General features: G+C 38.9%; 1 protein-coding gene across 2 annotated transcripts; it reads right to left on the minus strand.

Moving 5' to 3' along the window:
- Positions 1-2,375: 2,375 nt before the first annotated feature.
- ICOS (inducible T cell costimulator) lies at positions 2,376-15,037 on the minus strand. 2 transcript variants are annotated; one of them, XM_066189751.1, is made up of 6 exons: positions 14,959-15,037; positions 9,296-9,334; positions 7,031-7,369; positions 5,416-5,525; positions 4,726-4,816; positions 2,376-4,193 (listed from the first exon to the last, which is right to left on the minus strand). In XM_066189751.1, exons 1-5 carry the CDS (start codon positions 15,035-15,037, stop codon positions 4,727-4,729), a joined length of 657 nt encoding a protein of 218 aa, XP_066045848.1. In that variant the 3' UTR covers positions 2,376-4,193; position 4,726. The 2 variants fall into 2 exon arrangements, with proteins under 2 accessions (XP_066045848.1, XP_066045847.1); XM_066189750.1 differs by lacking the exons at positions 2,376-4,193; positions 4,726-4,816 and having other exon boundaries at positions 4,844-5,525.
- Between the last annotated feature and the right edge of the window lie 1,202 nt (positions 15,038-16,239).

A 16,239-nucleotide genomic window follows, 5' to 3' on the forward strand; every position in this document is an offset into this window, starting at 1 on the left:
TTAACATTTTAAATTATTTTTTCTATTTTTATATCTTAAATTTTCAAAATTTTTAATTTTTTTTTTTTGAGGAAGGATGTGGGGGTTGATTGGTGTTTTGGGTTGGGTTTGGTTTGGTTTTTTTGGTTTATTTTTGCTGGGGCTGTTGTTTTTAAAAGGGAGAATTTTTTGGCTGAATAGACAAGAAAAAGTATCTGACATTTTGTGGAGGAAAGTAGCCAGCTAAAGGACTGAGAATCCCAGTTTTAAGATTCTTCCTCTACTGTTTGGCTTCAGGAGCCTGAAAAGCCTATGCAGTGCTCTCATCCTCGATAGATTATGTTCAAACTGCCACCCTTGGAAGGCAATATTCTCCTTCCTGCTCTCATCAGCTGGAGCTAATGTAATTTTCACTTTTCTCAGTCTTTCAGAGATTTTTCCAGAAGAACCCTAGGGCAACAGACGAGCTTTCCTTCTCATCAGGTGGGAAGGGAATTCCCCTTTGCAAGTCTTTGCACGATCCAGATGTTAAACCCTGGCCTCAATTTTGAGAGATGGCAATACAATATATAAGCTACAGTGAAACTTGCTGCTGCAGTGCATTGAGACAGGGGATGAAATACCATTGGTGATGGATTTGCCAACAGTGTGCTAAAAACTGGGAGGAGAGTTGCAGGATTTAATATGTGGAGGACGTTCGATATTTCAAAGTTGTTAATGTTTGCAGTTTTTAAAAATGATTATGCTTGATGCATGCAGCAGCTAAATCTTTCTTGTTGATAATCAGAGCTGATTTATCTCTTTTTAAAAATTGATCTCAAGCCATGCAAGATTTTATTACTCCCAAGAGGAATTGAATAGTTCAAGCATACTCATTTAGATGAAGTTCACCCCCTGACCTCTTATTCATATCTACAGTTCATACCTGTCCAGTTCATTTTGCCAAAAAAGCTGTTTAATCCTTCCTATTTCTCCCTCTTCTCCAAGCAACCCCACTCACTGAATTGAACTCCTAATCACAGAACATAAATACAAACTTTCATCTCTCAAGGAAATTGGAGACTTTTATCTCAGTGGGAAGACTGCTATAACCATGATGGACTGGACAACGTAAGGGACTTGAGTATACGGAGTGTCTCTTTGCACTTGAAGTCAAACGAAGGCAGAGATTTAAATTCAGCTCCCCAGTAAATCTTGAATGGGCAGAAGTCCCTACTGACCACATGGATTTGCTTTTAACTAAATACTTTCAAATAGCTGTAATTTTTTTTTTTGGGGGGGGGGTGGGGTTTGCTGTATTTTTCTGTATGGCAACTTACAGATTCAAATATGTAGGGAATTTGCCACATTATAAAACACTTTATGAATAATGGTGTGTAATATCTTCAGTACCAATCCTCATTTTGATTCATTTGTTTGCTTTACTCAAGTTTGGGAGCCTCTTTTCCCCAACCTTAGATAAACTTCTTAAAGCCTGTAAGCAGTATGATAGAATTCATAACTATTTGAACTTTGAAGTCAATGAAATACCTGTACTAAGGGAAAATGGTCCTCTTAGTGTCATTTCATTCCCTATCCTATATATTAGATATGAAATTTCAGTCTTAAAGCTAATCATTAAACTCCAAGAGCATTCATACTTGGGTTCATAATTCAGCCTGGGAAGATAAACTTGCAAAATGCATATCAAGGTTAGCATTTCAAACCATCTCAAGATATGCAGGTGTTCAAATTATGCTATCATTTATCCTTCCTGAAGGAATAGTCTTTTCCCAAAACTGGGAGTTTCCAAAGAGAAACTTTACTTCTTGAAATGATGACCTGTTAGAATATCAGGCTTTTTGTTTAGTCTTACCGACTGTTATTTTTTTTCTTTTATTTTACTCCTTTCTTGTCTCACCATCTATAGACTTGATTCATGTTACTTTTACATAGGTTTGTTTGTTGTTTTTTTTTGTTTTGTTTTGTTTTGTTTTTTCTCATTCTGTCATCCTTTATCTTATTGCTGCTCCTTTTGATTTTGGAGGTATTGGAAAATGGCAGAAAGAAACTGAAAAATGTCCCAAAATAATGTGGGCCATTATAAGCATACTGCATAAGGGATTAAAGAAAAGGAAGAAGATATGGAACAATATGAAAAAACACTTTCTCATGAAAACAATAGTAAACAAACACATGCAAACACTGTCATTACCTCACTGCCTAGAAACGGGTCCAAATTTTTGGTTTTCAGTTTTTTAATATTTTTTTACTAAGTCCTTTTCCTGTTTCCCACTAAAATGCTATACAGGGATAAATTGCCCTGCACTCTCTCCCCATTGTGCTGTGGATTTTACTGAGATTAATTCTTTCACATGACAGGCATGCATGCATGAACATTCTTATGGACACATATGGCATAATAAAAAATATTTTATTAAGAATAAAAACTATCTTTTTCCAAAAAGAAAGGAGTAATGGAACCTGAGACTTCCACAAGCTTTTTATAATGAATATAAATCATTTATCTCTCCAGTGCAGAATGTATGTATTTTGAACTGCTTTGTTCAGACTTCCATCATTTGTAGTTTATCCAGTAGCATCCCAAGGCAACCCTCAAGTTTTTCCTCCTTGAAAATAGAAACTCTATTTCTGGAATTTCCTTCTCAGTCTGGTGAAAGGTTTCAAGACTGTCCACTGTTACATGGTATCTTGCATCCAGTTCTTCTCATAGGTCATAGATGTTAGCTATTTTCACCAATAATTTTCAAACACAATAATTTCATCAGTATTTTTTTAAGCTGTGAAATCAATTTATGGATGTACAGTGAGCTTAGTTTGCTGGGGAGGTCAAGCAATTTGTCAAAGAATGGTGGGAGAAAATGTAATGTGACCCAATACACAAGGGTTCCTCTCTCCATCTCTGCCAAGGAGCTGGTTGGCTGAGCAGAGCTGTGTAATTGGCAGTCTCTGCCTCACTTGATGCTTTACTCATTTTCATTTGCTTAATGTCACAGGTAGCAGTTTGCTCCTTCTCTCTGCAATGCTTCTGTGTATCCAGGTGTTTGGTGAGGAAAACCCTGTTCTTGATGTACCAGCTTATTTCCTCCTTGTCCACGTTTGCCCAATCAAATTTGAAACCAACCTTCTGTTTGCCGGACAAGCAGGCTGTGTATCTTTCTCAACAGCGTCCTCTGAGCAATATTTGGGGTTTTCTAATGTATTACAGAGAGGTTCAAAATCAATATACTGCTCTGGTTCCAGCAGCCCAAAGGTGTCTGGCAGGATATGCAGACTGGATTCACAGCTGGTCATTTATGGTCAGAGTTTTGATGGATTTCATATGGAGCATGAAGGATTCATCACTTTATTCATACTGAAGGCTCTGAGCAATTTGAGGCAGGTCAAGTAACCCCTGAACCCTCTAGGGAAGTCGTAAAGGTTTCATGTCAAACCACAAAAGGAGGATAATTGCAATGCAGAGTCCATGAAAGTACTGGCCATAGGGACTGTGTTGTGTTCATGCTGCAAGACACAAATAGGAGAGATTGTGCCTCCTAGTTTAGAGACAGGTCTTGTAGGTTTGAACTGACCTAAGGAGCAATTGCAGTCTTACAACATATCCATCTTGTAATATATTCCTCTGTTAGTAAAAGCATTCAGGATTTAGTTAATTATGAGGAGCCCCAAGGTGTGAATGGCAAAAATGTATTCATAGCACAAATACGAAAAATGCAGATGCACGTAACTGAGGCAGTGTGTCACAGAGAAGTCTCTGCTGTACTCTCTCAGTTCCTCTGCCAAACTAACCCTCACAAAAGGGCTTGTGCAATACATGGCAGTATGGCTGTACCACAAGGATTGGCTTTGGAGGCAGTCTTTTTTTTGTCCCAAGTGGAAAGTTTATCATGAAGGAGACTAGAAAATAAAAGTTCTCTCTGTAGCCGCACTACAGGAATCTTACATTTTCTTCAACGAAAAGCAGACATCTTTAACACATTGTTATCATTTCATGTCCGAGTCAGTGGATCAGGCAGGGTGCCAGTTCACAAACAAGGCTAGAGCAGAACACAGCTCAGAACAGTACTATAGTGGGTGTCACATGACTGAGCACAGAGACATCGTGAGAGCTCAAAAAGGCTGGGAAATTGTGGAAATGCTGATTTCCCATTGTCCAAGTTCAAGTAGCTGGAAAACTCTGCTTCCAAAATTTCCATGCCACAAGCAACTTATACCTAGAATAGAAATGGAGAATCATTTATGTGAAGCACCCATATGTCTGAATAAGTCCAAATTCTGCTTCTGTTCTGTATCCAAAACTGCTTGTGTAGTAGCTTCTGTAGGGCTTAAGTAGTTAAGAAGTTCTTCATTCTCTGCAGAATATTTACCCTTATCCAGTACAGTCACAAATCTAGTAAATCACTTCCCCACAAAGATTTTGGGTACCAAGCAACATCTCAAAAATCTGAACAGAACGGTTTTGCATCTCTTCCTCATGCGTAAGATCGATACTTTGCACAGATGTGAAGCAGTGGTATTTCTAGGAACTAGCCCACCGTTACGATTGAAAAGGTTTCCAGAGATTTTACTTTTAGTTTTGTCTTGCTGCAACGTGGCAACATGAACTCCATTGGCAAGCTGTTGTAACAGTCCCACCCAGTCACCCACCCACCCAGAATCAATGGCAGACACAGCAAGCAGTTCTTCCCCTCGCAGAGTAAGCCTTGCAACGGACACAAGCAGAGGTACAACTGGGCTTAACACAACCTCAGATTCTTGTTTTTTTAGCTGCGTTCACTGCCGCCATGGGCATGTATTCACTGTTGTACTCGTGGGAGTTGGATTCACAATTCTGATTCTGCCAACAGAGAAAAAATGCCATTAATTTAATTTGTGGTCACTTACCTTTGCCACTTCTGCCTTTGTTTGTTAAGTAGGGCGGTTACTCTCTTTTCAGTGGGAACATTAAGGTCAAAATAGACATGTCAAACTCACATAGAAAACTTGGAAGAAAACAAACTGAAAATTAAAAACACACATTGCCCGAAAGAATAGCTAATGTCCTTGGTCTTCCTTCTTTGCAGAGTCAAATCTAAGTGGTTTTGTAGCAGAACAGTGTTGGAATTTCTCCACTGATGCTTGTTTCCCCTTCTTAATGAAAACAATCAGGTGAACTGCTAAACAAAGTAATTTTGCTGACCTGTGCAGCATTTCTCCTCTTTCCTTTTGTTTCAACCCTTTAAATCAATAAACAATTCTGTCTTAGAAAAGTTAAATCTGAGCTACTGTAATCAATGACTTGAATTTCAGTGGTAAATTAACAACTCAGTCTTTTTCTCAAAAAACACAGCACGTGCTGAGTATGTGCCTGTCCCACTCTCTGAATCTCATTAAATCATGTTCCCCATCCATGATCTTTGGAAGAATGGTTCTGCATAATCTCATATACTTGCTTACCTTGTTCCTTAAGCAACAGGCCACAACAAAGCAGACACAGGAAATGGCAAAAATGATCAGGCTGATAATTATCCATGACGTGAGTCCAAGAGAAAAGCAGTCCTCCTTATCTGAAGATGGGGAGGTAAAAAAAAAAAGTCATTACTGATAATTTTCATTTTTGCCTTCTACGGATAACTTCAATTCTTTTCCCTCTTCATATTAACAAATTAGCAAAAGTGAACTCTGAAGAAGGATTTTGCTGAGGTGAATTGCCATGTTGGAAAAGTGTATTCAGTAGGAAGCTGAAGATGGCATTTTTTTCAGAAAGAGAGGAGAAACTGTTGGTACACAGTGCTGAAAGTGTAGACTGAAAAGAAACCAAGCTAAGCTTGAGAGCATGTTGAGGAAGAAAAGGAAAAAAAAGAAAAAAGAAAAAAAAAAACCAAACAAACAAACAAAAAAAAAACCACCAGGAAAATCCCAACCTTCGACATGGTGTTTCAGACCTGAACAAGGTTCAAGCTTATATGCAGTAAGTACTACAGGTGATTTAAATGGCAGCCTGGTCAAAAGAAGGGTCGACTTTGTGTGGATAGGGAGGCAAGCTGAGGTATTCAAGACTACCCTTGCCCATATCTGGGAGAAAATATGATGGTGTGAAACATTTAGAAAATGCTCTGAGCGTCTGGCTATCCATCCAAGTGGAAATGGACACTGCAGACAAAACCAAATGTCACAGCTTGATTCTGAGAAGCTTTTTTAAATACAGAGAGGGTTGAGAGACAACTTGACTCGATCACGCTGTACCAATGCTGTAGCATTTCAGCTTCTGTCTTTGTTTATTCCTGGTGTTGGAAGAGAGGAAAAGAAAGCAAGGGAAGAACAACAGGCAGAACCATGCTGCAACTGAACTGTATGCAGAACCAAGAATTGGTGTGAGCAAAACCACCATTAACTCCTTCAGTTTAGTATACTAAAGAACCACTGAATGAAAGTCAGGTTGAAAATAAAGCCTGGGAAGTTAGTCTTCTGGAGTTACTCCAAGCCCTTCTCAGTAAATGCCAAAAATTCTCAACAGCTATGGATCTCTCTTGCTCTAAGGAGGCCCTGAAGCTGAAGGTCTGCTTCACAGATGTGAACACCATCTTCTTCACTCCTCAATGGCATCCGAGAGTGAGTTCCATATACCCCTACTAGTATCTGATGATCAATTTTCTTTAATCCTAGGCTTTTGAAGATAGCTCTCAGTACAGATTTTTTTCCAGCTGGCTAGATCTAATCTTAACATTTATACTCAGCAACTTTAAAAATGGACAAGATAAATTGCTGTTGCAGGCAAAGGAGAGACTGTAGTACCCTAGAAGCTGTAGCCAAGCTAACTTGGGTGCCACCACCACTACGCAAAGCTCAGCACAGACTGCAAAACCTGCCCAAGAAGATGAATAAATATGGAGAGGGCATGCTAAGCAGAGTGCTAACACAGCTCCACTGTTACAAGCCCCCTGCTAAGTAGTTTTAAGCTGCCTTGTAATTAGCTGTGTGAATTCCAGTCACATTTTTCACTGCAGCATAGCTATACCTGGTGTCTACTTATCAGTAAACTGAAGTGAGGGGAGAAGAGAACTAAACTTACCTTGGACATACAAATAGGTTTCTTTCAGACAGCAATCTATGTAAGGAGGGGGTAAGAATATCTTCAGGTCATAAGTATAAACATCATTATGTTGTCTTCCCAGATTTTTAAGAATGAAAGTGGTGCTGTTTCTTGAATTCTGTGTCTGACAGTAGGTGACATTACTTGTGCGGATAACTCTCTCTTCGCTCAAATGGAGTGAACAGATTTCCTTCTTTTCATTCCCTTTGAAAAGGATCATGGTGAACTCACTCACATTTTTGGGGTTGGGGAATGTGAAATTGAAGTTTCTTTTTTCAAATTCCACCATCACCTGGGCATCAGACACATGGAGCTGATCTGAAGGCATGAAAACAATAAGTATAGTCACACACATAGCAGTGAAAAGAATCCTTAAAGCTCTAAGAAACTCATTTAAACAAAACAAATGAACCATGTGATTGTAATTTAAGGCATGTAGGAACTCAGAATGGGCTGGGTGTGAAAAGCAGCCCTCACAATGAGATACCAGTGTATTATTCTGGTTGTGACGGACATTACTGACAAAATAAATGAGACCTGGCCTGTTACTTGCTCTAAGGATGGAGAGATTACTGTTTGCATTAGATCAGTGACCTTGATAATATTGCTTGCTACTATAGCTACTAAGTGGTGAAGTTACTAATATTACTTAAAATATCAGTTACTAGATATTGTTTAAAGGCTGCCTGGACCAAATACTGTATAGACATAAAATCCCTGCCTCAGTGTCAAATTTTCCTACTCATAGATAAAACAAGTGGGGCAAAGATGATAGTGATAATAATTATCTCTGGTTTATGGTTTGTAATCTGTACCCTATTGAACATGCAATTATAAAATAATTTAGATTAGAAAAGATCCGTAAGATCATCAAGTCCAAGCATTAGTCCAGCAGATCCTAAGTGCCACACCAGTGTGTCTTTTAAATCCTTCCACGGGTGATGACTGGGCAGGCACTTTTCCAGGCAGCCCATTCCAATGCTTGACTGCCCTTTCAGTGAAGAATTTTTTCCTAATATCCAGTCTAAATCCTCATGCAGCTTGAAGGCCATTTCTTCTTGTCTTCTTGTCACTTGTTACTTAGGAGAAGAGACAGAACCCTACCTTGCTGCAGCCTCCTTTCAAGTAGGTCTAGAAAATGACAAATTCTCCCCTGGGCCTCCTTTTTTTCAGGCTAAACACCCCCAGCTCCCTCACCCACTCCTTTCATCAGCTCTGTTACCTGCTCTGGACCCACTACAACACCTCAATGTCTTTCCTGCAGTGAAGGGCCCAAAACTGTACACAGGATTCGAGGTGTGGCCTTACCAGTGCCAAGTGCAGGGTGACAGTCATTGTCCTGATCTTCCTGGCCACACAATACAGGCCAGGATGCCACTGGCTTTCTTGGCCACCTGGACACACTGGCTCGTGTTCAGCCCACTGCTGACCAGCACCCTCAGGACTTTACCAGGCAGCTTTCCAGACACTCTTTCCCCAGCTTGTAGGGCTGCCTGGGTTGTTGTGACCCAAGTGCAGGACTTGGCACTTGGCCTTGTTGAACCTCATACAGCTGATCTCGATCCATTGATCCAGCCTGTCCAGAACCTTCCAATACTCCCACCTAACAGTTCCACCTAACTTGGTGTTTTCTGCAAATTTGTTGAAGGTGCCAGTGGGGAACCCCACTTGTAAGCAGCCACCAGCTGGATGCAACTCTATTCACCACTGCGCTCTGGGCCCAGTGACCCAGCTGGTTTGATGATGTAGCTGAAAATTTAAAATGCCATGTGAACCACAAGCCCCTACGTGACGGCCTTAACCACAGGACCTGACTTGTCTTTCTGGAATAGATAGTGATTTGAGACATGACATAAAGTTTCAACCTGATTACTCAGATGGCTACAGCACCATTATCGCTCAGATAATGGAAGGCATAGAAGATAAATGTTACTGTGTGCATGCACTCACATGCAATCCAGAAATCACAATTGACCCTCCCAAAATTTCTATGAAAAGCTCTCAGATGTACAACTCTCATTTTACAAACTTCTTGAAGAAGTAAATAAAGTGAACTGCCTGAAGACGTCCTGCTACCCCACAGTTTGACTTTGTAAAGTCAGGAAACAATAGCACAGAAAACTCCCTCAGACAGAAAATGTTAAAGTGTGCAGTAAAAAATGACCTTTTTTTCTTTAGGGGCAGTATTTTCTGATGTGGAAAGGCATTTAAAACTGTAAACCAAATTAGGCAAATGCATCTTACCTATATTTTTGCATGCACGTAATAAGCAGCTGTCAGCTCCTGAAAAATACAAAATTGTTTTCTGTTTAAGATTCAAGAAGAGCAATGCAGGAACAGGGGGTTAACCATGCAATGTTAAGATGCTGAAGCTATTTTTTAATTTGTATTATCCTATCTGATCCTTTCTATGCTAAAACAATATGATATGATAAAAGAATGAAATATAAAAAAAATAAAAGTAGAAAGAAAATGCCCGAGGCAAGAATTTATATTGGTCATACACATAATGTTCACAAATTCTTAAAACACCTTTGCAAAGTAATACGTGTACTTCAGAAGTAGAACTGACATGAAAGTAAAACTCTCGCACCAAGGTATTTAGGAAATCTGCCTAAAATAAAAAACCATAATTTTGATTTCTCATTAATCCTGATTTTGCAATGAGCCAGCATTATAGTTTTCCCAGACCAAAGTACTCATTTCCATCAGTGTTTGTTCTGCTTCCCCCACTGCTTGACACATCACCAAAACTTATAATTATCTGGATGATCTTCCAATACATACATCAAGAAAACATTCAACAGAGCATATGGTTTTGTTCCTTTTCTAATAGAAACTTTTTCTCTTGCTCTTCGTAGGTGATCTTCATTACAGAACACAGACACATTTTTAATAATTGTTCTGGTTTTGTTTTTTAAACCGCTGCCTCCATCACCACACAGTATGGCAGCACTTTATAACGGTTTGTATGTCAGTACTGACAACATAGCACAGTCTGATTGTCTTTCATTTGGAATTTTTCTTTTTGCAGTGCCCTAAAATTAAATGTTCAGATAGGTAGACAGATAAACAGAAAAACATTCTATCTGCTGTTCCTGTTATCTGTTAGCCTGAGTAAGTTCTTCAGATACTGCTTATAATGAAATATATCTGCATCATGGTATTATGATGCTGAGGAAATACAGGGCAAATACTTAGAGACTTTGATGCACTATCCTATTCTTGTTACAGCTACATGGTAGTCTAAATAGATCCACACAGAGTAGATGCCCCGCTGTTCCAGGTATTGCACTGATTACGTGGTATAAATAATCTTTTTCTTCCAAGGCAACTGTTATCTTTGCAATTTGGCCTGTAAATGCACAGAAACATAGTATCATCCTCTTTTTGGTGCTTTTGTATGATCTCAACTCTTTCGATCTTTTAGTGTCCATGCTTTTTTCCTTTTTCGAATTCTTGCTCCCCAGTTACTGCCATTGGCAAGGACATTGAAATGAACGATACTCATTTAAGATTTCTTTCGTGTGACACAGGAGCTAATGGACTTCTGGAAGACACTTTGCGATGCACAGTTAGAGAGCAATAGAAACTGTTATCCCTTCTCGATTGATGTACCATTTTCCTAGTCATCAAATTCTTCCTGGTTTACTGTGCACAGTCAGCGCCCTTATCTAATTCAGTGACGGTTCTAATATCTGTACTTCTCTCAGGACTATTAAGTGTATGATAACAGACAAGGTATTTAGCATCTTGTACCACAGGTGTGAAGTTAAGGCAGAGAAAACACACGGCTTGCCAAGTCACAGTGAAATAGAGCTCTAGAACCACTGAAGGCACAGACAGAAGGTGGAAACCCTTAAAATGTTGTACAGTCTGAAAAGATGAAAGCAAAGGTCAAATAAAGAAGTAATTCTTGATGAGTTAAATGTTGCATGATGAAAGAAAACAGTTGCTATGAGAACAGCATTTGAGGTAAAGGTCATTTAAAATGCTCTGTAGTTTGACATCCTGTAGTCTGGTAACACGTACCTTTAGAATTAGGTCAAACACCCAAGAAATTATTTAGGGGAAGGAAGAAAAAAGAAATGTACAACAGAAGCTAGGGAGCATGATGAATGCATAAACTTATCTGATACTTTTGAGAAGCATCTACCTGGAGCTGAAACCTCTACATTTGTCACTGGCCATCTGAGATGAAAGGCAGATGCTGACTCTGTCAGGGCAGCTACAAAGCCAAGTGGTGCCATATTCCTTCGAAGTCCCAAAGGAGCATGGGACAACCCTACTCTGAGCACTAAGTAACAACTTCAGATTTTTTTTCTCTGTTTGTCTCTGAGAATAGTTCAATTTGGCTGTGAGCTAATGAAATTGCCCTTTCATACCATGTGGGTTAAAATATTTGTCAGAGATCATGGTTTTAATCTTTGTTTTTAATGGAAAAGGGCAGAGAGAGGTCATTAAGCAATATTTAGTTCATGTGACCTTGTGGCAAGCTGAAAGATCATTTTGTATTCTCTCCTACCCAGAAGCCTAAATGCCTGTTTTCAAGGAAGGCTTAGAAATATATTTCTCTGAATGAGCATTTTGGTAAATGTGCTGCAATTAGTATTCCTCTGAAACAAGTGTCCACATAGAAGAGTGTGTTTAGCGTAGGATAAAGGCAACATATTTTAGAATTACATTAACAGTGCCTGAGATTAAAACACAAAATTGTCTACTCAGAATGACCACAATGGGTGAGAGCTGATATAAATTTCCAACACCCTAGCTATTCTGCATCAGCTGCTAATTTGAATGCACTTACTGAATTCTAAAAAGTTGCTCATTCCCCTTGCTTTATCTTCCATGTCCATTTGTACCCATGCATTCCTAGGTAATGATATGGACCTGCAGTACTCTGTTGTTAATGGCCAGACACACTTGGGATGCTTCTTGCCAAGCTTCAGTCAAAATGAATGTACATTTAGTGGGATGTGAGATAGGAAACTGGGGTTTAAACATCCAATAATATTGAAAGATTTACTGACTAACTCTCCCCAATTCTACCTCAGAAATATGTGAATAAAAAGTCTACATTGAGGTATTGCTGAAATTGAACAGAAGAATTTCACTTGTTCAGCAGTAAAAATGCTTAGATATGGCTGTTAGACTCCTTTTTGTTATTTTTCATAAAAGAGGTAATTCAATTGCATATAAAGGTTTGGGACAAGAGGAAACAAATCTTTAGCTTGTTTCCTAGCGGTGTCACAACGTGGAGTTGCAAGGACTTGCTCCTGGATGACCTGAGGTGCCAAGACAAATATTGTGATTTAGATATAAATCTAAAATATTAACATGTATATGAAAGTTACATCTTGTTATATTAAATTCTGATGAGAACATGCATGTGTGCACATTTGTGTATGACTGTATTTACAGTCGTGTACATTTTCATCTCAATTTCATTTTTAGTGCAGCAGGAAAGCCTTTTGGCAGAAGTTTGGGAATTTCTATGGTAGTGTGCTTGGATACTGAGGCCAACAGAAAGTATGTTATTTTCATGTTAATAGGATTGCAATTTTAAGCTTTCTAGTTGCTCTTTGGCAGACCCAGCACTATTTGAAAACATCACCAATCCGTGACACATTTTGGTCCTAACAGAAGTTTAAAAACCACTTTCAATCACCTTTCAAGCTTGGTTTAGGGTAGGAGAATAGAATACTGTTACTTGTTTTTTCTTGCTGTTTGTATGATTTTCCCCAGCTCTCAGAAGACTAAGCAGATAAAAAGAACAAGTATCATTTCACTTGTGTGTGTTTGCCTCTGAAGCTGAGCAAGGAAGTTGCTGACCCCACCTTTGAAAAAACATATTTGTTTTGTTAATGCTAAACGCATAATGAAATTACACACAGTTTTTAAGTTGCTATAGTTTCAAACTTTCAAGGCATTTTGAAAGATGATGCTGTCAATTTAGTGTCATTAGTCATATGCGTAAAACAAACACGTTTCTATCTTTCAAAAATCCAGAATTAAGTAAGGAAGGAGTGCTTGTGAGCAAAGCAGTAATGGCCAGATTTATTCTAGGAAGCCATCTTTAATCTGAATTATTTCTATAGTCTAACTTATGCGAAGAAATACTGAAATTCATATAAAATATACCATGGAAAGAACAGCCAGTGTTGATAATATTTCAGAAGCCCTTCTAAAAAATTACCACGGTTTCCTCCTGTATTGACAACAGGAGATCCATGGGCGAAGAGTGACAAAGCTTTGCAAATGTTGGTGTGCAAAAGCTCATGTGCAATATTTCATAGCAAGGGCCTCAAGTGCTATGGAATCCTATCTACAGGTCTGTACTCCAATATCCCACTGCCTGTACTTCTCTGCAGGCAAGAGAGAGGCTCCCTGCTCTTATGAACAATTTCTTTATCACAATTGGGTTATCAAATCATTATGCACACATGCACACATATATATCTCCTCCTGTGACCTATTTACATCCAGAGGTCACTAGTTACGCTGAGAACACTGAGAGACAAAAAACATGAGAGATACCATTTCTTCTTACACGCAGTCTCTCTCTCTCTTGTCATCCCCTTTCCCCAGTCCCCTGCCCAAATCCTATCCTCCATATTTGAAGGAAGGGAGAAAGAAGGGAGAAATGCTGCTATCAGACAGAAGAATTATTTGCACCCTTAAAAAAGTTTTCTTCCCATGAGGAAGGACTTTCTAGATAACTTCAGTCATGTGTAAAAGCATGCTGGTCAGGTATTTGTGCTAAATTGACTGAATGACAAGTAACCAAACTGAAAGCAATTTTTGTTAGTAGATTTAGGAACAACTTTCCAAGGAGAACTCCCTTCAGAGATACTGATTACAATGACTCTTTCTTGCGATTTCCCCCATCTTTTCATTCTATCTGAAAACTCAGCATACTAGCCATATATTTGTTAGCCTTCAAAAATGTATCTGCATTACCTAAAGAACTGAAAACTCGTTTTTTTTTATAAGAAAGCTGAAGTTCTTCCTGAAACCTCAGGAGTACTTCAATTCTATCCCTTTTCATTAGAATTTTGGAAACAAGTATTTAATAGCCCTTGGCATGACTGTCAAAGGAGCGTATTTAGATGGTGTTTAGTAACTGTGTAGCACACTAAATCTCAGATCTTACTTATATGATGCATCATACCAAATCCTTGGACAGAATATGTATGGAAAAAAAAGACTCTTCTTAATCTGTTATTATCTGTATTTCCATGCTGACCCATTAATATGTGGGTTTCAGAGAGGTTGTAGATAAAGCTGTGATATTTAACTTCGCACAGCTAGGATAGAACACCAAACCTTGTTAAATGCTACATCCATGTTTAAGGCTGGACTGAGATTGGTCCTGTCACTGTGCACCTTCTCAAACACAGCATAGGAATTCCATGCTTCCTTTTCAGTCTGTGTTTCAAGGCTGCACCAAAATGATCTCATCTGCTCTTCCATGCCATATACATTTTTCATTGTATAAAAATTCCCTGCCCAAATGAGAGCACGTTTAATATTGATGACTTGGTTTCTCTTTATTATTCACTGTCATGCTGCTATAAGATTTTATATCCATCAAGGAAAGCTGGCTGGAGCACTACAATCTAAACAGCTAAAGGGTAACACTGAGCAGACGAGCTAAAGAATATAAACAAAGAAAACTTGTACTTCTTAGTTTCAGAGCAAACGTCCTATGCTGGCAGGAATTCTCTTCCCACCAGCTCTAGTGATAATAAAGTTGAGAGCAGTCTTGTTGCAGCTGTTACCCTCCATTACCTTTATTCCTCCAACCCCTTGCTATCATGCCTTATTTACTCCCATCTCCATCATTGGCTAAGTTCTATTCTATAGAGACACCTACCGCAAGGAGAATAGTTCAAAATGTTACTCACCATACAGGGCTTCAAACTGAAAGCAGAGGAGACAGCAAGTTACAGCAACTGCCTTCATGCCTGCTTGACACAGAGGCATCAGCCTTCTGTCTACTGCGAAGATGGGGAGGAACACATCACTAGAAAAGGAAGTGGTTTGTGGGCTCTGGGGAAAACTGTAAGACAATCAGAATGACTTTTTAATTTAATATTTGTCTCCTGACTACATTATAGCTATGTCAGCATTAGCTGTTGCACACATATGGTTTAATGCTTTTTTTTTTTTCCTACCTGATGGTTTGCTGTCACAGACAGGAAGATAAAAGACTTTCTGACGTTACTTTTGATGTTCACTTTGCAAAGACTCTTTCTGTAAAGTCTATCACAATGGAGGCTGCAGTCATCTACAGTAGACTTCTGCAGATGGCCCATGGTCAGCAACTAGTATTAACTTACAGAACATGCATATTTGTAACTAGCAACCTGGTTTCTCCCCACCTGTTTCAACTGGTTTTACATAACTAATGGTCTTGCTCTGTGTGGAAACCATTCGTTAGTGGGGTAGGAATCTCTCGTGTGTCCTGGTCCTGAAATTTATGGGAAGAACATGGCCAAGTTGCAGAAAGATCCCTTCAGACCTGTGACTTCTAAAATGTTCACTCCAGCATGAGTTCCATCCTGGAGATCAGGCTTCTTTTGCCTGAAGTTTCATGAGAAACTGCATGTGGCTCTTTGAGAGGAGATCTGACTCAGTGCCCTAGGGCCTTAGGTCAAAAGGTTGTCTCCTTCCCTCTTTCTTGCCTTTGTGCAGCACACTCTATCCTGGCCTGTTATCCGTCTTTATCCTGGGAATGTCTTAGGACCCTTTGTAACATGTTCTGCAATCATTTAATCCTAGCTGCTTATCTATGTCTATAATACTAATTTTAGTGCAGAAAATATGCAAGAAAACCAGCTTCTAAGGTCACTTTTAGTATATTAGATGAAATTTGCATTTCTGATTGCACAAAAAGAAAACACAAAGGATTGGTAGTGGTGCCTGACAGACACTGCTGGGGTTGAGTTCTTGTAATGGTCAAATAATTGGAAAATCCGTGTTACAGATTCACTCCTACTTTATGCTGCGTAATTAAATCCTTAAATATTGGTTTACTTTTCTTCAAAAAGTGATTTAATTACTTTCACTATTAATGCTAAAGATCTGTTCACATAGATATTGGCAGAGCTTTACTTTCTTCAAATCTTTCCAAAGCCCTGCAGATCTATTCCTTTTTTAAAATTACAGTCAGAACTAAACCTGAG

Source organism: Chamaea fasciata, unplaced genomic scaffold (assembly GCF_029207755.1).
Source record: "Chamaea fasciata isolate MVZ Bird 193981 ecotype frontalis unplaced genomic scaffold, bChaFas1.0.hap1 SCAF_8, whole genome shotgun sequence".
In the NCBI taxonomy this organism is placed as follows: domain Eukaryota; kingdom Metazoa; phylum Chordata; class Aves; order Passeriformes; family Sylviidae; genus Chamaea; species Chamaea fasciata.

What these genes read in the sequence shown, in the direction of transcription:
- ICOS (XM_066189750.1), bottom strand. Translation starts at nt 15,037, where the DNA reads ATGCCTCTGTGTCAAGCAGGCATGAAGGCAGTTGCTGTAACTTGCTGT. An exon ending in ACGTGCATGCAAAAATATAG is followed by an intron (nt 7,370 to 9,295) that starts GTAAGATGCATT and finishes TCATGCCTTCAG; the next exon opens with ATCAGCTCCATGTGTCTGAT. An exon ending in AACCTATTTGTATGTCCAAG is followed by an intron (nt 5,526 to 7,030) that starts GTAAGTTTAGTT and finishes CCCCATCTTCAG; the next exon opens with ATAAGGAGGACTGCTTTTCT.